Genomic DNA, 19,866 nt, shown 5'->3' with positions numbered 1-19,866 from the left:
TTGGAGTCCAAAAACTGTGCTCTTTGTAGTATTCTACAGCATTTTATAGGTTTATAATAGTTCACTCCAAACCCAACTCCTCAAAAAAAAACAAAACCAAACAATCCTCATTCAATCCAGATTTGGTAGGACACTATAGAACCTAATTACCATTTATGGGGATAATCTTTGTAGAGATTATCCTTAGTTATAACTTAGGCTCTCCAGAACACATTCTTCACAGTGGTAGCAAGTTTCTCACATCCCATTAATAACCCCAGACTTCCAAAATCAGCCACAGCAAGAATGGAATTCTCGGTGACTTCAGAGGTAGCAGGGAGACAAAGAGGAGATGAGGATTGCTTGAGATTCCCAACACCAGTAGAGAAAATATAGGCATTTCTAGGGTGGAGACAAAAGGAGGTAGTGGTGTCCAGATCCTCTGTCCTGAGTGGCCCACCTCATTTCCATACATATTCTGCTTTCTGACGTCCTTCTCCCTATTCCCCAGTAATATCTGGAAATGAGATACCTTGAAAGAACAAGCTCTCCTTTTGCTCAGCATTAAAATAACTCCATTATCATAAAAGCTGAAGTATGAACCACCATTCCTGATACAAGTGTCTGATATGTCTGTTGATATGGAAAGATGGCAGGTAGATGGATGGATAGGTGAATGGTTCTTGAGGGACCAGTTCTGGACATTTCCATCACCATCCCACTTCTAGGCCTGATAAAGTAGCTCTTACAATGAAAAGCGAAAAGCACCTGCACACGTCTCCCTGCTAGTCCAAGCCTGCTGCTAGCTGTCCATCACAAGGTGAGAGGAATCCTAGCTGCAGGCCTCTGCCCTGAGTAGTGGCTCAGCTGGGAATAAAGCGTCACATATTTATTATACCCAAGTGGCTGAATACTTAGGAGTCGTTGGGTTTGCTGAGCTTTAGCCCTAGGAAGAACGAGAACTGGACATTTTCTTGTCTCCTCCCTTCTACTCCTTCTTTCTCCCCTCAACTTGTCTTACCTCTTACATTCTTTCTGACTCCACTTTCTGTGGCCAGGCATCCCAAGCTAAAGTATGAGCAGACGAATGTTTTATTAGTATTTTATTTGTATTTTTGGAGAAGATCTACAGTTTCACAAGAAACACTGATTTTTCTCAAACAATAGAAAAAAGGTTAAAAAAAAAGAATCTATTGTCTTAGGAGAACAAAACAAGTCTCTTCAGCAAGCATTGGGCCAATTCAGACTGTAGGAACCAATGAAGCAGAAGGTACATACAGGAAGTTCAGATTTATCCAGTTTTAGGAATAATGCAAATGTCTTCTTGTCTAAATCTGTAAGGTTCCAAGTGGATCATCTCAGTAAAACTGGTACCAAGCTGACAAACAGAGCCTCCAGGTCCCACCTAGTTTGAGCATAGGGTGGCTCACTCTCCAGGAGGCTGCATCTGTTTACAGAATTCATCGAACTGCTGTTGCTCCAGCTCTGTCATGACTCTGTTGAGGGCATAGATCTGATTGGGAGAAAAAGATATGTTAGCAGAGAAGGCGGCTGCTCCACCTGTCTTCAGACGCCACAGGCTGTGGCATTTGAAAATGCCAGGACTGCAGCGGTAATGCAGGCACAGTGAGAAGGGAACAGAAAGGCAGGTACTAATTCCGTTTGGAGAATCAGGAAAGATGCAGTGAGGCAGGTGCTTGATCTGGCTTTTACAGGATCAGGAGGATTTGAACAAGCAGAGACTGGAGAAAGGATATGACAGGTGATGGCCGGGGGTAGTATGAACTAAACAGAATGGAAAAGTACAGGATTAGTTCTGGAAACTTCAACTATGCTAATATGAAGGATATTATAAAGTAGAGTTTGGGGAGCTTGAGAAAGTGACAAGTATGTTGGAGCCTTCAATGCCTTGCCAAGGCCTCTGGACTTTGGCCAGACTCTGAAGAGCCAGCGAGATTAGCGTGCCCGGGAACAATCTGATTATATCTCTGCTTTGGGAAAGATAACTGGAGACCATGTGAGGGAGAAAGTGGGGGAAGAAGAGATCGTAGGCCACTTATAAGGCATCATTACAATAGTCCAGGGAGGAGGCAGCAAGAATATGACGGGAGTGGGGATGGCAGGAAAACAGCAAGAGACATTCTCAGGTGAAAGGTGAGGCATCTACCTCATTCCTCACCTTTCTTTATCCTTGTGGTATCAATCTGTCCACTAAAGAACAGAAACATAAAACTTTTCAATGTGTAGAAGAGAAAAATGAAGGAGTGTGTTTATGTGCAGGTGATATAATTTGATTCGTTTAAGAAAAGACAAGAAGGGGAAAAAAGGAAACTGGCAAGTGAGACAAATAGAAAACACAAAATAAAGAGCAGAAAAGGCAACCAAATGTGCAAGAGAGGATCATCAACTCCGCAAGATGGTTCTTTGAAAGTACTAGAGAAAATCCTGTAAATCTCTGACATGAATTATCAAGATAAAAAGAGGCAGTCATAAACATTATTAGAATCAAAAAGAAAACATAATTACTGATGTAATGGAAATTAAATCAAAATATTATGAACTTTGTGTAAGTTTGAAAACCCAAATGAAATAAATCCCTAGGAACATAACATGATCAAAGCTGACTAAATACAAACTTTGAATGATCCTATGATCTTTCCCTCCACTTTTTAAAAAATATTTTATTTATTTATTCTTGAGAGACACAGAGAGAGAGAGAGAGAGAGAGAGAGAGAGAGAGGCAGAGACACAGGCAGAGGGAGATGCAGACTCACTGTGGGGAGCCTGATGTGGGACTCGATCCCAGGCCCCGGGATCATGCCCTGAGCCAAAGGCAGACGCTCAACCACTGAACCACCCAGAGGCCCCAAGATCCTATAATCTTTAAGGAAATGGAGAATTCCACACAGTGATGAAAACAAGTACAAACAACAAACAAATGATTTTCAAAAAGCATAATATTGATGGCTAAAATGGCTAACGTTTATGTTATGTATATTTTACCACAATGAAAACAAAGAAATGAATAGATGCAAATAGTTTAAAAAAAGAAAAGAAGCTGAGCCAAGAGAGTCAGTTACGGAATGTAACATTTATAAAATTCAGCAACATGCCAACTAGACAGTACATTGTTAGGCTACAAAATATAATTTGGGAGTTCACAGAGAAATACTAAAATAGTGCAGAACAGCAACAGCATGATCAGCATAAAGTCAGGGAACGAGGGCACTGCTAGTGGGAAGGGCTGGGGATGGGACCAGAGTGAGGCCCCAGGAGCTTCAAATTACTGCTCATGTTCTAATTCTTTAGTTGGGTGGTAGTCACAGGGTGCCTGTTTCATTCATCTTCTTTAAGCTGTACGCGCTATATATATATGAATATATATATATGAATATACATACATTTATTCAAACCTGTGCTTCACCCATTTGTGCTTTAATGAGCATTTTAATCTGCATGACTGAGCTGGGGACAGAGAGGGATATTAAGTAGCTTCTTAGAGAGCTCCAGATCCAAAAGGCAGGCTGGTGGAAGGGAAAATAAAATAAGCAGAGAAAGAAGAGACTTGAAATGGGTCAGCAGGTCCGAGCCAAGGAATGAAGGACTTTCAAGAGGGAAAGGGTCACCAACGGTTTCAAATGCGGCTTCAGGCCACACGTGCCCTCTGTTCCCATTTACTGGTCACATAGCTCCTTCACATCTAACTTTCGGGAATGAGGCATCTTTGTAGAATTGAACGGAAACTATGTCTCTTCCTGCCCCCAAGGGTCTTGTCACATTCCTATCTTAGGAGATTACATTCCAGGCAGCACAGATAAAGCAAACAGCAAGGCCCTTGCAGGGCAAAGTGAAAAGGAGCCAAAGTCAGATGTGGTGAGCTCGCAGTCCTGCCTCTCAGTATCTAGGGGTTCTGTACTTTCAAGTGAGAATAGTATCTTCTACTTCACAAAGTCACATATTTTCCATCTCCCTTCCTTATGCCAGGCAGGACTTACAAAGGTCAGAATGGGAGTAGCAATAGTAAGCCCTGGTGTGAGCATACGCATGGTCATGCGTGTATAGGCTGGCCCTGCGCCTGGCAATATTACATTTCAATGTTCTGATATCCCATTATTGAATTCTGATATTTCATTTCAGCAAGTCACCATCAATGCAATCAGTCCTTCCACCCAGGGTCTGCACAGTAAAAGCAGGCCAACTGCTTGGAAGCACGTGGTCCCTAACAACTGCTGCCGTCCACTGAGGGCTTTCTCTGTGCCATGCACTGTGTGAAGTACTTTACACACATTTCTGTTCCTTGTAACAATCTTGTGAGATTCTCACAAGAGAATTCTCATCATTCTCATTTTTCAAGGGGGAACTGAGGAACTGAGGTTCAGAGAGGTGAAGCATCTTGTCCAAGGCCCTACGGGGAGAACTGGAGCTCTTAAGGAGCTGGAATTTGGAGCTGGACTAAGAAATCTAACCTGTGGAACCTCACCCAAAGGGTGTCAGTAAGGATGTGAAGAATGTCAATATCTATCCCTACAGCATGCACAAAGGACAGTTTCCTCAGGGTGTTTCTTACAGCAGTCCTCAAACTGTTCCCCAAAGTACAACACAGTCAAATCATCTGGGGGCCTGCATCCAGGTGAGGGCAGGGAGGTGAAGGGAAGGGGAGGACCTGCATTCTAATTTGTTAGAATGCACATCCGTAGCTCTCAGATGGTCTATCTCAATCCACAGGTGGACTTCAGTTTACGGATTCATTTCAAACATGTTATTCAATTTACTTAGTATATTGACTGCCTCTCCCACAGAACCCAAGCAGGGATTGAGTTCACCAAGGCATTCACCAAGGCAGGGATTCTTCTCTACCTCAGCCAGTCATGCCCCTCAGGCTCCTGCAACAATGTTGGGCACATAGTAGCAGCTTGGTATTTAACAGATGAATCAAATCAACACAAATTTAAAGTGTGCCACTATCAAGTAGAAAAAGAAGTGAGAAATGATAACTCTCTTACACTGCTGATGGGAGTGCACACTTGTACAATCTCTTTGACAGCAATCTGGCAATGCCTAGTAAAATTGAAATACACATGGTAATTCTACTTCTAGTTATATATGATCTACAGAAATTCTAACACAGGTCCCAAAGGAGATATCTAAGTTTTTCACTACAGCAATGTTTTCAGCAACAAAAAGACCCAAATAATTTAGATTTTCATCACTGGAGGAATGGGTATATATACTGAAGTGTATTCATAAAATAGACTACTGTATTGCTCTTTCTCCTCGATGCTCATTTGCTTTGTTTCTAAAACCAAGAAATAGAGTCTTAACTACAGAGAAAAAACTGATGGTTACCAGAGGGTAGGTAGGGGGATAGGGTGTGATGGGTGATGAGCACTGGGTGTTATAAGGAAATACTGAATCAGGGATCCCTGGGTGGCTCAGCCGTTTAGCGCCTGCCTTTGGCCCAGGGCCTGATCCTGGAATCCCGGGATCAATTCCCACATCAGGCTCCCTGCCTTAAGCCTGCTTCTTCTCTTTCTCTGCCCCTCCTCCCACTTATGCTTTCTCTCTCAAATAAACAAAATCTTTAAAAATAAATAAATAAAAATAAAATAGACTACTGTAAGCAATGATGAGGAATAAACTAGATTATTATATTAACATGAATAGTTCTAAAAAACATAATGTAAGCAAAATGTAAAATAAAACACAAGATTTTATTAATGTAAAATTTTATTTATTTTTTTTTTATTTTTTTTTTTACTTTTATTTATTTATGATAGTCATCACAGAGAGAGAGAGAGGCAGAGACATAGGCAGAGGGAGAAGCAGGCTCCATGCACCTGGAGCCCGATGTGGGATTCGATCCCGGGTCTCCAGGATCGCGCGCTGGGCCAAAGGCAGGCGCTAAACCGCTGTGCCACCCAGGGATCCCTAATGTAAAATTTTAAAACACAAAAGAACATTGTATATTGCTCAAGGATATCTATTAATATATGTGAGCATAAAAGCATAAAAAAATAGTGGATGTCCAGAGAGGGTAAAAGGGTATAAGACAGGAAATGAACAAAGAGGACTTTAAATTCACACATATTTTTTATTTATCTAAAAAGCTCCAGGCAATTATGACAAAATATTATCCACTACCAATCTGGCAGGCTGAGTACCCAGGTGTTTGTTATAATATTTTGCTTTTCCGTATTTTAAAATTTCTCAAAAAAAAAAAAAAAAAGGCTAGAAAGAGGGAAGATTGTGCAGCAAGCTTTCTTCTGATATTACAAACTAAAATAAAATCACACGTCTGGGGCACCCGGGTGGCTCAGTGGTTGAGCGGCTCCCTTCAGCTCAGATCCCAGGGTCCTGGGATCGGGTCCCGCATCTGGCTCTCCACGGGGAGCCTGCTTCTCCCCCTGCCTGGGTCTCTGCCTCTGTCTCATGAATAGATAAATACAATCTTTAAAAAAAAGAAAGAAAATACATGTCTGGATGTGGTAGTGTGAACAGTTTAGTTTTTCATTTTCAAGATGATTCTAAGTGTCAAATGAACAAAGAAATACGTTTGGTGGATGTAGAGCTTGGGTGTCTACTTCTACTTATGAGCAGCTACTCTCTAGGCCAAAGCCTAAACATCTGTGTTCAGCAGTGTCCAACACTTGTCTCCTGCTGACCCCTCCCTTCCACGTCCCTTCTCTTTTCCCTTTCTTTCTCCCACAAAAGATCTGCACACTGGGGCAGCCTGGGTGGCTCAGCGGTTAGCGCCGCCTTCAGCCCAGGGTGTGATCCTAGAGACCTGGGATTGAGTCCCACATCAGGCTCCCTGCATGGAGCCTGCTTCTCCCTCTGCCTGTGTCTCTGCCTCTCTCTCTCTCTCTCTCTCTCTCTCTCTCTCATGAATAAATGAATAAAATCTTTAAAAACAAAAACAAAAACAAAACCTCTGCAGAGGAGTCATGTGGTGATGGGTTCTGGCATCATCCTAGACCTTAGTGACCTCCTAGGAGAACAGCTGTTTCGCCTGGAGGCAGGTCATGCTCCCCTCTCTACTAGTCTCTGCTCCAGCACCACCTCCAGCCGACTACAGGTACACCAGGTACACGGGCCTCCTCCTTAATCTCACCTCTGCTCTTTGCCTCTGCTTCAGCTCCTGCTGGGCTGATTTCTGCTTGGCCTTCTCAACTCTGCTGACAGGTTCTTTAACTTTGGATTTTTCTTTACGCGCTGGTGGATCCATGACTTGGCCTCCGAATACTTCTTAGCTTTCACCTGGATGGTGCAGAAGAGGCTGATTAACCAAAGAAAGAAAGGAGGGACGCCTGGGTGGCTCTGCGGTTGGGTGTCTGCCTGCTGCCCAGGGCGTGACCCCAGGGTCCTGGGATCGAGTCCCACATCCGGCTCCCTGCATGGAGCCTGCTTCTCCCTCTGCCTGTGTCTCTCATGAATAAATAAATTAAATTAAATTTAAATTAAAAAAAAAGAAAGGGGAAAAAAAGGACTTCCAGTCACTTCCTTAACTACGCCCCGCAGGTCGGCCCCCTTTTTTGACAGCTGAGGCAGACTGACCCGGTGTTAAAGGGTTCGGTGGACGGTACTGACAGGACTGACTCCCACCGCCATGACCTTGCTGGGTGTCCCTGGGAACATATCACAGTATCTACTTTTCCGCATTTTTAAATTTCTAAGGAAAAAAAGAGCAAGAAATGAATAAAACCAACAGAAAGAGGGAAGACAGTGCAGCAAACTTTCTCCTGATATTATTATTATTTTTTAAAGGTTCCATTTATTTATTCCTGAGAGACACAGCGAGAGAGGCAGAGACGCGGGCAGGGGGAGCGGCAGGCTCCCTGAGGGGACTCGATCCCGGGACCCGGGGTCACGCCCTGGGCGCAGGGCAGGCCCTCAGCCGCTGACGGCGTCCCTTTCTCCTGACGGTGAATACGGAGACAATCAACCACCACGATCCAGTCTCCACTCCGAGCCTTCGGTCCGCGTCCGCAACACGGGACCGCAGCCCGTTCCGGGGCGAGAGGGCCTGCGACACGTCCCCTCAGCGCCGCGCTGCCCTGTGAGGACAGGCCCGGCCCGGGCCTCGCGCCCACCCCGGCCTCCTCACCGACGGCGCCCGCCCGGGCCCGCCCTCCGCCACCGCCCCGGGCCCAAGCCCGGCCCCGGGGGACGCTCCCCCCGCCCGCCGCTGCCCCCTCCGGGTGCAAGATGGCGGCGGGCGGCGGCCAGAGGGGGCGCCGGCCCGCCCCGCCTCGGGACTCCGCCGCGTCCACGTGCGACAGCCCGGCCTTCCCCTACCTCCCGGCCTGGCGTCGCGAGCCCGCCGCGCCTCGGACTGGGCGGGGCCGGGGCGGCCGCCGGGGGCGGGGCCGGGGGCGGGGCCGGGCGTGGAGGCCCCGCCCCTCCCGGGCGTGGCCGCGCGTGCGCAGACAGTGGGCTCTGCGTTCCTCAACCGGAAAAGCGGGGGTGGTGTTTGTGGCCTCCTTGATCCAGGTTGTTTGGAAACAACCCTCCCAAGTGGAGAAACGTTCAAGCTCTCCGCTGATGCGCGGTCTTACAATCGCGCTGGTTTTACAATTACAATTTCACAGTGACGTGGAATAATGTTACGCGTTAAAATAGCGGGCGGTCGTTTTTCATTTGTTAGATTTAGGATTGAAGAAAATGGTTGGTAAACGGTTTGACAACAGAAATCTCGTTCAGTCATAATAATAATAATAATAATAATAATAAATAACAGCTGCCTCTCATCGGGGTTTATGATATTCCACACACAGTTCTTAGAGCTTCATATTTATTAACTCATTTCCTGTGGATAACTATGTACAGTAATGTACACGTGTAATAACATATTACTATCCCCATTTTATAGGTAAGGGAACAGAGGCACGGAGAAGTTAAGTCACGTGTCCTAGTAGGGACCCCAGCAAGCACTTGAGCCAGGATTCAGGACAGGACACGGGCCTATCCAGAGGGAGACATGTCCAGATCTGCTGCTGCTTCTTCTTTTTTAAGATTCTTATTTATTTATTCATGAGAGAGACAGAGAGAGAGAGAGAGAGGCAGAGACACAAGCAGAGGGAGAAGCAGGCTCCGTGCCGGGAGCCGGACGTGGGGCTCGATCCCGGGTCTCCAGGGTCACGCCCTGGGCTGAAGGCGGCGCTAAACCGCTGCGCCACCGGGGCTGCCCAGATCTTCTGCTTCTGTCCCTCTTAGACATAACAGTGAAAGGGAATAGAGGGGAAGGGAGAAGAAATGGGTAGGAAATATCAGAAAGGGAGACAGAACATAAAGACTCCTAACTCTGGGAAACGATCTAGGGGTGGTGGAAGGGGAGGAGGGCGGGGGGTGGGGGTGCCTGGGTGACGGGCACTGAGGGGGGCACTTGACGGGATGAGCACTGGGTGTTATTCTGTATGTTGGCAAAGTGAACGCCAATAAAAAATTAATTTATTTAAAAAAAAGAATTAGGCAAGAATTGAAACAATTGATGGATGCTAAGCAGGAAGTTGTTCAATGGATATAGAGTTTCCGTTTTGTAAGATGAAAAGTCCTAAAAGTCTTTTTGCATAAGAATGTGCGTATAGGGATCCCTGGGTGGCACAGCGGTGTGGCGCCTGCCTTTGGCCCAGGGCAAGATCCTGGAGACCCGGGATCGAGTCCCACGTCTGGCTCCCGGTGCTTGGAGCCTGCTTCTCCCTCCGCCTGTGTCTCTGCCTCTCTCTCTCTCTGTGTGTGACTATCATAAATAAATAAAAATTAAAAAAAAAAAAAGAATGTGCGTATATTTAATACTACTATACTGTAAATAAGGTGGGAAATTTTATATGATTTTTTTAACCACGATAATAAAAAACCCCCACAACCTTTGACACAGCAATTCCAGTTCTAAGTTATCCTAACTAAATAATCAGAGATAGCACTATTCTTTTTTTTTTTTTTTTTAAGATTTTATTTATTTATTCATGAGAGACAGAGAGAGACAGAGACGCAGAGGGAGAAGCAGGCTCCATGCAGGGAGCCTGAAGTGGGACTCGATCCCGGGTCTCCAGGATCACTCCCTGGGCGGAAGGCAGGTGCTAAACCACTGAGCCACCCAGGGATGCCCGAGATAGAACTATTCTTAAAAGCAATAAAATGCAAACAATAAAAATCATTGTAATGGGGTTGATTAAATAAACGGTAGGATAACTAGCATGGGATTCTATGCAGCCATTAAAATGACGTAGAATGATATTTATTGATATAATAAAACATTTTTATTAAATGAAAAAGTTACAAGGGGGAACAACAACATAATCACAGTATGTGTTTCATTGTTTCAAAAAGATTATTCTATACATACGGAGAAGACAATGTATGAAAACACACCAAAATGTAAATCCAGATTGTTTTAAGAATAGAGGGAATTTTTTTTTTTTTTTTTTTAAGAGAGAGAGAGAGAGAGTGCACACACAAGCAGGGGCAGGCACAGAGGGAGAAGGAGAAAGAGAATCTTAAGCAGCTCCACACCCAGGGTGGAGTCCAAATCAGGGCTCAGATCTCATGACCCTGAGATCATGACCTGAGCCAAACTCAAGAGTCTGATGTCTTACTGACTGAGCCATGCAGGTGTCCCAAGAATAGAGGGGACTTTCTTTCTTCTTTGTGCTTTTCTGTGTTTTGCAAATTTCTACAATCAACACTTAAACAAGAATTATACTTTATTTAAATTCAGTTAATTGACATATAATGTATTACTGGTTTCAGAGGCAGAGGTCAGTGATTCATCAGTCTTATATAACACCCAGTGCTCATTCCATCACCTGCCCTCCTTAATATCCATCACCCAGTCACCCCATCCCTCTACCCCCCTTCCCTCCAGTGACCTTCAGTTTGTTTCCTATGATTAAGAGTCTCATGGTTTGTCTCCCTCTCTGATTTCATCTTGTTTTACTTTTTTCTCTCTTCCCCTATGATCCTCTGTTTTGTTTCTTAAATTCCACATATGAGTGAGATCATATAATAATTGTCTTTCTCTGATTGATTTATTTTGCTTAGCAAAATATTTTGTAGTTCCATCCACTTCATTGCAAATGGCAAGATTTCACTTTTTTGATGGCTAAGTAGTAGTCCATTGTACATGTGTGTATACACACACACACACACACACACACACACACACACACCTTCTAAATCCATTCATCTGTCAGTGGACATCTGGGCTCTTTTCCACAGTCTGACTATTGTGGACATTGCTGTCATAAACATTGGGGTGCAGGTGCCCCTTCAGATCACTGCATTTGTATGTTTAGGGGTAAATACCTAGTAGTGCAATTGCTGAGTCTTAGGGTAGCTCTATTTTCAACTTTTTGAGGAGCCTCCATACTGTTTTCCAGAGTGGCTGCACCAGCTTGTATTCCTACCAACAGGGTACAAGGCTATACTCTCTTTTAATCAGAAGAAAGTCTAACAAATGTTATTTTAAAATTCTCTATAAATGTTGATTGGATTATTATTAATAATAAAAGTGGCCAGACTAGACTGGATTATATTACAGCTGGAAATGGGCAGAGATCTTTGGAAAGCTTTAGAAAGCCGACTAAAACAGACTGGATATAGGGGATGAAGGAGTGGAAAAGCCAAAGCAAAATACTGGAAAAACAGTGGACGCACCGATAAAAGTGAAGGTATGCTGAGTTGGCTTGGGAAAGGCTGAGGAGGAGTTAGAGGGGTGTGGGTGCATGCGTGCATGTAAGAGACAGTTAGTTTACACTTAGAGGTGGCAGGAAGAGTTGTCTAGCTCCAGACTGGTACAGGCGTGGAGACATTGGTTTGGGATTCTTCATCAGGAAAGTGAGGCTGGGGCAGCCTGGGTGGCTCAGCGGTTTAGTGCCGCCTCCTGCCCAGGGCCTGATCCTGGAGACCCGGGATCGAGTCCCATTTTGGGCTTCCTGCATGGAGCCTGCTTCTCCCTCTGCCTGTGTCTCTGCCTCTCTCTCTGTGTCTATCATGAATAAATAAATAAAATCTTTTAAAAAAAGGAAAATGAGGCTGGAGTCTGGAGGGAGTGAAAGTCTCCTTCTTGCTCTTCTATGAGTTTATGATCTCTTTCTTCTTTTCTTTTCTTTTCTTTTCTTTTCTTTTCTTTTCTTTCTTTCTTTTCTTTCCTTTCTTTCTTTCTTTCTTTCTTTCTTTCTTTCTTTCTTTCTTTCATGCTTCTTTCTTTCTTTCGACCATCAACAGACTTGGCCAGTATGCACAATTCCCTAGTTGGCTGAGCCAGAGTTTACATTAATATAACTATGGAATATTTTTACAGTTGAGCTATATATCGGACTAAGATTACTTTCAATTTATTGAACAACCTTTCTCTCCCTGAGTCAAAAATTGCCTTTTTAAAAATTAACTTAATTATGCATCTATTATTGATTTTCACCTCAAATTCTTCATCTGGACCAGAAAACATCTCTTGATCTGGTCACACGAATCTGGTGATCTTTCTGGGTCTTTTTTTTCTTTTCTTTCTTGGAAACATCCTTCCTTGGGCCCATCCTCCTCTCTCCAAATTTTCGTCTTGGCCTCATTGTCCAACTATTGTTCTAGGACTTCCCCTAACCACATTCTGGGGATTCCCATCTCTATTCTCCAGTGCCAAATCCCCTGGTCTTCCATTTCTGATTTATCCTCTCACTTTAGAAGAGCACAGTCTCCACTAGCCTCCCAAGAAGGTGTTCATGGGAGGTAAATTTTTGAAACCTTGCTTGTCTAAACATGGCTTTATTTTACTCTCACACCTGACAGTTTCGAAGGGTACAGATTTCCAAATTGGGAATCATATTCTTTCAGAATTAAAGGCCTTGATCCATTGTCATTTAGCCTCTCATGTGGCTAGACTCTGGAGAAGTCTGATTTATTCTGATTTCCATCCTTTCCTATGTTATTTTTGTTTGTGAGTTTGTTTTCTGGAATTTTTTAGGGTATATATTTTTCCTTCACCCTTGGTGCTCCGAACCTTCATAATGATGTGTCTTTATGGTAAGTCTTTTTCTTTTTTTTTTTTTTTTAAGATTTTTATTTATTTATTTGAGAGAGAAAGAGAGAGAAAGAGCAGTAGGAGAGGGAGAAGTGGGTGCTCCACTGATCAGGGAGCCCAATGCAGGACTGGATCCCAGGACCCCGGGATCATGAATTGAGCTGAAGGCAGATGCTTAACTGACTGAACCACCCAGGCGCCCCCCACGGTTTGTCTTTTTCATTCATTGTGCTAGGCACTCAGGAAATGTGTAGGCTTCAATTTGGGGAGAATTTCTCTGTGCCAGGTTCCCTTATTTTTAAAATCTTTTCTGTCTCATTTTGCATCTCTTGGTTTTGCTTATTCTACTTTATAAGAGATTTTCCTGAACTTTATCCTCTCATCTTCTCTCAGTCTTAGTTACACTTAAACATCTTCAATGTTTATTTTCTGCTATAAAATTTTGATTTCCACGAGTTTTTCTTGGTTCCCTGACTTTCCTTTTGGTAACCTCTTGCTTTGTGTTGTGGATTCAGGATCTTCTCTTATTTCATATTTTTGAGGACATCAGTTGTAGTTTTCTTTCACTTCCTAGATTGTCTTTGTTGTTTATTTTGGTCTCTGGCTTTGAAGTTGGAGGCTTTTCTCAAATATTGATAATAGCTACCACATCTTGGGTGTTAAGCACTGTCCGGAGTATTTTACATGTTTTGACTATTTAATTCTTACACCATACCAATGAGGTGGCTACCATTCTTATCCTCATTTACCGATAAGGAAACTGAAACACAGAAAGGTTAGGCTCTCATCCAGGTCACAGAGCTTAGAAGTGGAACCTGAATTTAATCAAACCTCTAGCTTTCCAATGCACAGGAAATATAAGGGATAGAGAAAAAAAATTAAATGACACCACTAGGAAGCAATCAGCCAATCCCAGAATGTGAGACATTGTACAGACAAATTTCTAAGTTTTACCAATAATCAAGAGTATAGAGAAAATTTTTAAAAGAGGGGCAGAAGGATCCTTATAGAATAAAGACACTTTAGAAACTTAACCACAAACTGTAATATGTGTGTCTTGCTTGGAACCAGATTTGAACAACCACCTGTAAAAGACACGTTTGATACATTTGCATATGTGTGAATGTAGGCTGCATATCAAATAGTATCAAGGGATTATTGTCATATGTGATAGCATGATGTATGTGGTTGCGTGTGTATGTGTGTGTACCTTAAAAATTGAGGAATCTAAGGAGCTTCAGTTTATATGGGTTGTATTTTTTTGTAATTTGCCATAGTAGAAATTAAAGTAAGAAGTTTTAAATATAATTGTTAAATATAATTATTACTTCATTTAAAGACAAAAATAATACACATATTACATGTTAACACAAACAACGTATGTTTTATGAAAACTATTTTCTGGGGCACCTGGGTGGCTCAGGGGTTGAGCGTCTGCCTTTAGCTCGGGTCATGATCCTGGGGTCCTGGGATAGAGTCCCACATCACCCTCTCCGTGGGGAGCCTGCTTCTCCCTCTGCCTGTGTCTCTGCCTCTCTCTCTCCGCCTCTCATGAATAAATAAATAAAATCTTTTAGAAAAACCCCAACTATTTTCTGAAACAAAAAAATTAGTGAGCAGGATGGCACTGTTTTACATATCTATACATCTCTTAAGTGTCTGGCTTGATAGAGGACAGCTGAGTTCTCATTTCAGCTCTTGCCTTTGATCTGTTGCAGTAGGCTGTGTGCTTGAAGTGGATGTAATTGTAATTGCATTTCAATTGCCTTCTCAGGTAATTATGGATATTTTCTTTGATACTATAGCCAAACGTGGTGAGTGATAGTTTCTGAAAGGTTACTGCAAGGTAGGATCTAAAATCATACCCATAAACTTTCTTGTCTTTTTTTTTTCCCCTTAGCTTTATCGAGATATAATTGACAGGTATGCAACTTGTAGATTTGATAGATTTATATATTGCAAAACAGTTACCCCCATACAGTTAGCTGATACCTCTCCATCATGTCACATAATTACCATTTCTTTGTTGTGGTGGGAACATTCAGGATGTACTTCTTAACAACTTGAACTTTTCATATTCTTATAGTTAAACCTACCGGTTTATCTTGCTTATTATATAGATCTTTTACCTGTGCATGAATTTGTCAAGACATGCATTAATCATTTGGAAGCTATTGGTCCATTGAGCTGTGCAGGTCTTTCAAATGTTGACACATTTCATTACACAACATCAAAAAAATCACTAATCATTAATGTCACTGCCAATCTCATGAGAATGATATTTTTTTATTGGGAAGCTCTCAAGCCCACAGGAGCAGATGATGAAATGCCAACACGGGGTAAAAAAAAAAAAAGTAAGTAACAACTTAGTTTTATTATGAACATAAGAATACTGGGGGACCTCGTGAAAAGGTCTCAGGGGCTCTCGAAGTTCATGGACCCCACAGACCCCACACACTGCTGTCCTAAAGAAACTCTTGCACACTTGGACCATGAAAGAATGTTCCTAGCAACACTGTTTACAAAAACAAATGCCCAGACACATTTTTATCAATGAGGGAATGGACGAAATGTTGGTATATTTGTGCAAGGTCTATTCCACCACACAGGGGTGAGTGAATTTGAATCAGTGAATCAGTCTGGATGACTTTCAGTATCTTAAGCTGTACTCCACCAAAAAACAGAACATGAACTGAGTCCTTCTGGGCAGGAGTTTACTTAGGAGATGATCCCAGGAATCAGAAATGGTGAGTGAAGAGAAAAGGAAGAAACCAAGAACATGTGCTTTGTTGAGCTACTGATGTCTGTGGGCTACTGTGCTCATCCTCTCTGGGAACTCTCTGAGGTATCATGTGGAACACAGCTCAGAACTGTCCCTCCAAAGGTGTGAGGCTTGAGCATTTTCCACTGAGGCCTGTCACTGCCCAGTTGATCCCCTAGGGCATTAAGGTTCTTGAACCCCCAGGGCTGTGTACAGGTTGAACAGCCTTCCAGCCTTTGTAGAGCCCAGATTCAGATAAGCAAAGAGACACTATGGACTTTGAGGTGGCTTCCTGGCAGCTTGCCTGCAAGTTTCAACTACCCCAGAACCAGGTTGGGCATGGGGGGGGCTGTCGAGGGGATGGCTGGGGGCCACCAAAAGTGTCTGCTAGACTCAGAGACTAAGACTGAGTGAAAGAAAATCACAGGGAATTATGTCCATAGTGCTCCATTTTTTTTTTTTTTTTGGTAAAGTTCAAAAATACATAACACATTATTAAAGGTACAATTATGGATATTATGAATATAGACTTTTGGGTATTTTTAAATATTTTATTTATTTTATTTGAGATAAAGAGGCAGACCATGAGTGGGGGGACGGGGCAGAGGGAGAGGGACAAGCATGCTCCCCGCTGAGCAGGGAGCCCCATCCATCCTAGGACCCTGGGATGCTGACCTGAGCCAAAGGCTCAACCGACTGAGCCACCCAGGCGCCCCAGTTTGGGATATTATGAAAGCAAGACAGGCAGGAAAGGGTTTATCACATGTTGGGAGACAGTAAGCAAGTCCGTTTGTCAGAAGGCACACATCAGGGTGCAGCTAGAGATAAAAGCAGTGGGTAATAGAGGGTAGCTAATTGGTGGGTGTCTTTGAACCTGATCTTTGATTTTATTCTCATATGGAAAGTAAAGGGGTACAAGCTTGTCAGAAAGAGTGTGATAGGATGAAAACATATTGAAGGAAATCACTACACAGCTTGAGAGGGAAAGGGGAGCTGAGGGGCAAAGATCCCTCACACTGGGTAGCCCTGGGAGGTTCCCTCGCTTTTAGGGAACCTCCTCTCTGCTCTGTTCCTTTATCAGGGGCAGGCAGGCAGGGTGCGGCTTGTTGGTGTATAGCAGACAGCTAGAGGGAAGTGTGTGGGACAGGGGAGCCCCTGGCTTGAGGTTTGGGGCTTAGAATAAGAAGGTGAACTCTTCCCATGCTCACCTCCCTAGCCCTTCCTGATGTTTCTGGCTGACGGCTGATTTCCCTGAATGGACGGAGGGAGTGTTCCCAGCTTGGAGACGTCAGCTCTGCAGGTGAGGGACAAAGGGCCCCCAATTCCAAAGGTGGTGAGTCCCTCTCCCTCTCTCTTCTCTTCATTCTTCTTAGTCCTTTGACTTTCTCAGGATCCTCAAGTTTGTTGCAGAAACTCACATTTTAGAGGATGAAATGGGGGAAGGGGAAATGAGCACAAAAGCATGAGTGACAAGGGGGCTGGATAGGTTTTGATGAGACACTCTCATCTCTCGTTTAAGTATTATTGTTATCATTATTCCAGCTATTATTTGCTTAACCCTTATTATTAGCCAGGTCCTGTGATGTGTGCATTTGGATTGATCAATTGTAGATTTTCAGGGTCTTCTTAGCCTGCTTGGAGTTGTCAAGGAAACTTCTATTGTATGTCTTTTCTGACTTAGAAGCTTTTGAAATTAAACTCTTTAAAACTTAAATGTAAATGAGCACCTGAGGACAAAATGTTTCCAGCATGTGTAGTTGGAAAAAAAAAAAGTTGCTATATAAAGAGTTTTGCAAACCATTAAGGAGACAAATGCCCACATTAAAAAAGTGAACAAAGTATTTAGACAGGTAATTGACAAAGTTCGAATAACAAATCAAAAAAACATAAATTAAAACAAAACACCATTAATTTTTTTTAAGAAAGATACCATTTGTCACTCATTAAAATGACAAAGATTTTGTTAAAATCTTTATATTAAAATATAAAGCCCTGTGATGACAAAGCTGTGGGAAACAAGCAATTTCATAACTTTGGTAAATTGATATGACCTTTCTAGAAGGCAATTTGGCAGTGCGAATTAAAAGTCTATTTTAAGGATGGGAAATGATTAAAGTTACAGAGTCAACAGTTAGGGACTAAACCAAAATTAGGGCTAAGACTTCTAACTCTGGCCCTCAGTGCATTATCAGCTGTAGCCAAGCTTCTAATAGCAATGGATAGGAAAACCTAAATATCCTATAATATAGAATTATTTTAAAAATTCCCTGATAGGGATCCTTGGGTGGCGCAGCGGTTTGGCGCCTGCCTTTGGCCCAGGGCGCGATCCTGGAGACCCGGGATCGAATCCCACATCAGGCTCCCGGTGCATGGAGCCTGCTTCTCCCTCCGCCTGTGTCTCTGCCTCTCTCTCTCTCTCTGTGACTATCATAAATAAATAAAAAATTAAAAAAAAATTCCCTGATATCCTTGATGGAAAACCTAAGTCATTAAAAGAATATTTGATGGTATGGGAAAATGGACATAATGCAGTGCTTAGGGAAAATATCAGATATCAACAGTATCCACAGTGTGGTCCAATTTTTTAAAAAGAAGTTATACACATGCACAGAAAAAATACTTGAAGAAACATATCTCTGGGGTGAAAGGATTACAGATAATTTAAAATTTTTTTAGCCATTCTTTTGGGTACTTTCCAGATTCTTTACATTAAGTAGGATAGAAAAAGCAATACATTTTATTTAATAAAAGCTTTTTAAAAAAATAGCTGAAATTCTATGGGGTTATCCTGGAAGTTAGTTGGAGCTGGCTGACTGGTGGGTGCCTGTCAGGGCAGGAAACACCTGTCCCAGAGGGCAATGTGAAGGGCTCACAGATCAGGGAATTTGAGGCTACAACCAGGGAACATAGTGAGGAAAGAGGGCTTTTGGTTCCTTGAAGTTGGATGAATATAAAGAAAAGAATTAGAATTTTGATACAGCAATAAAAAAAAGCATGTTTACATACAGCAGTGTATTGGGGGGACGTGCTGTACTGGGGGGACTTACAATAACAGAGGTAGCATCTAGACAGCCAGTGATGGAGGACTCCAACAGCCTCTATGTTCACCCTTTTATATTTTCAGTATTGTTCTTCTATCCTGTCTTCCCTCTACCATCTTTTAGTTTCCTCCCCTGTTCTTAGGTTTCTTCTCCCCATCGGACTTGGAAATGCACATTGAATACCATGGTTTTCCTTCACCCCTGCTCTGCCCCCCCAAAGACATATTATATTTAAAGTTATTGTTTGGATTATAGTAAAAACTTTCCAGTACTATTAAAGATTGTCCTATGATATGTATGAAATGCTGCATAGAATTTCGTTGTAGGAATGTATCATAAATAGTTCGCTATTCTCATTTTAGTGGACTTTTCAGTTTCAGTTTTTCCTTTTCAAAAATAACTTTGTGATGAGCAACCTCACCAGCAAATCCTTATGCACATCCTTACTAATGCCTGTAGGATTCTTTTCTGGAAGTGAAACTACTGGGTTAAAACTTCTGCATCTTTACAAATAGTTTGATACTTATGGCTAAATTATACTTGTGACAGTTGCTTAGCATTGAACAAGAGACTTGGTTTGCCCATGTGTGTGATAACTTTGGGGGTTATTATTTTTTTAGTATTAGATAATTTGAAAGGAAGATGCAACACATCTAACAGTGATCTTACTTTGTGGTTCTCTTCTTTGACTAGAGAGTGGATGTCCTACTCTGGTATCATCCTCCCCTGGGTTAGTCTGCTCCCACAGTGACTTTCTCTGTTCTTTAATAACTTGTAATGTGCTTTGGGGAGACTCCCCTCCTCAAGCCACCTCAGCTGCCCTCATTACAGAGTGACAGTATGATGGAAGGATTCCATTTGCTTTTTATTCTCGGAATCTGGTGCAAATTATTTCACATGTATTTTCTATGAATCCTCACTATAGCCCTAGCTATGAGATAGGTACTCTTCTATTATTAGCTTCATTTCATGTGTGAATGGAGAGGAGACTTGGAGAAACTGACCAACTAAGTAACTAACCTGTCTAAGGTCACATAGCCAGGTAATGGCAGAGCCAGGGCTGGAACCCAAAC

The 19,866-nt window shown here is 42.8% G+C and overlaps 1 protein-coding gene across 2 annotated transcripts; it reads right to left on the bottom strand.

Moving 5' to 3' along the window:
* Positions 1-1,208: 1,208 nt before the first annotated feature.
* SVBP (small vasohibin binding protein) lies at positions 1,209-8,348 on the bottom strand. Of its 2 annotated transcripts, none has more exons than XM_072723623.1 (3): positions 8,275-8,348; positions 7,091-7,236; positions 1,209-1,492 (listed from the first exon to the last, which is right to left on the bottom strand). In XM_072723623.1, the coding sequence occupies exons 2-3, from the start codon at positions 7,202-7,204 to the stop codon at positions 1,406-1,408; spliced, it is 201 nt and encodes a 66-aa protein (XP_072579724.1). In that variant the 5' UTR covers positions 7,205-7,236; positions 8,275-8,348; the 3' UTR covers positions 1,209-1,405. The 2 variants fall into 2 exon arrangements, with proteins under 2 accessions (XP_072579724.1, XP_025839505.1); XM_025983720.2 differs by lacking the exon at positions 8,275-8,348 and adding an exon at positions 7,534-7,923.
* Positions 8,349-19,866: the final 11,518 nt, after the last annotated feature.

The sequence above is a fragment of the Vulpes vulpes genome, chromosome 10 (genome assembly GCF_048418805.1).
Source record: "Vulpes vulpes isolate BD-2025 chromosome 10, VulVul3, whole genome shotgun sequence".
In the NCBI taxonomy this organism is placed as follows: domain Eukaryota; kingdom Metazoa; phylum Chordata; class Mammalia; order Carnivora; family Canidae; genus Vulpes; species Vulpes vulpes.
Note: the sequence above shows the minus strand (reverse complement) of the source record. Positions and strands in the feature narration are given on the sequence as shown.

Coding starts and splice junctions, on each gene's coding strand:
- SVBP (XM_072723623.1), bottom strand. CDS start 7,204: ATGGATCCACCAGCGCGTAAAGAAAAATCCAAAGTTAAAGAACCTGTC. Junction 1,493..7,090: donor AGCAGAGGCAAAGAGCAGAG/GTGAGATTAAGG, acceptor TCTCCCAATCAG/ATCTATGCCCTCAACAGAGT.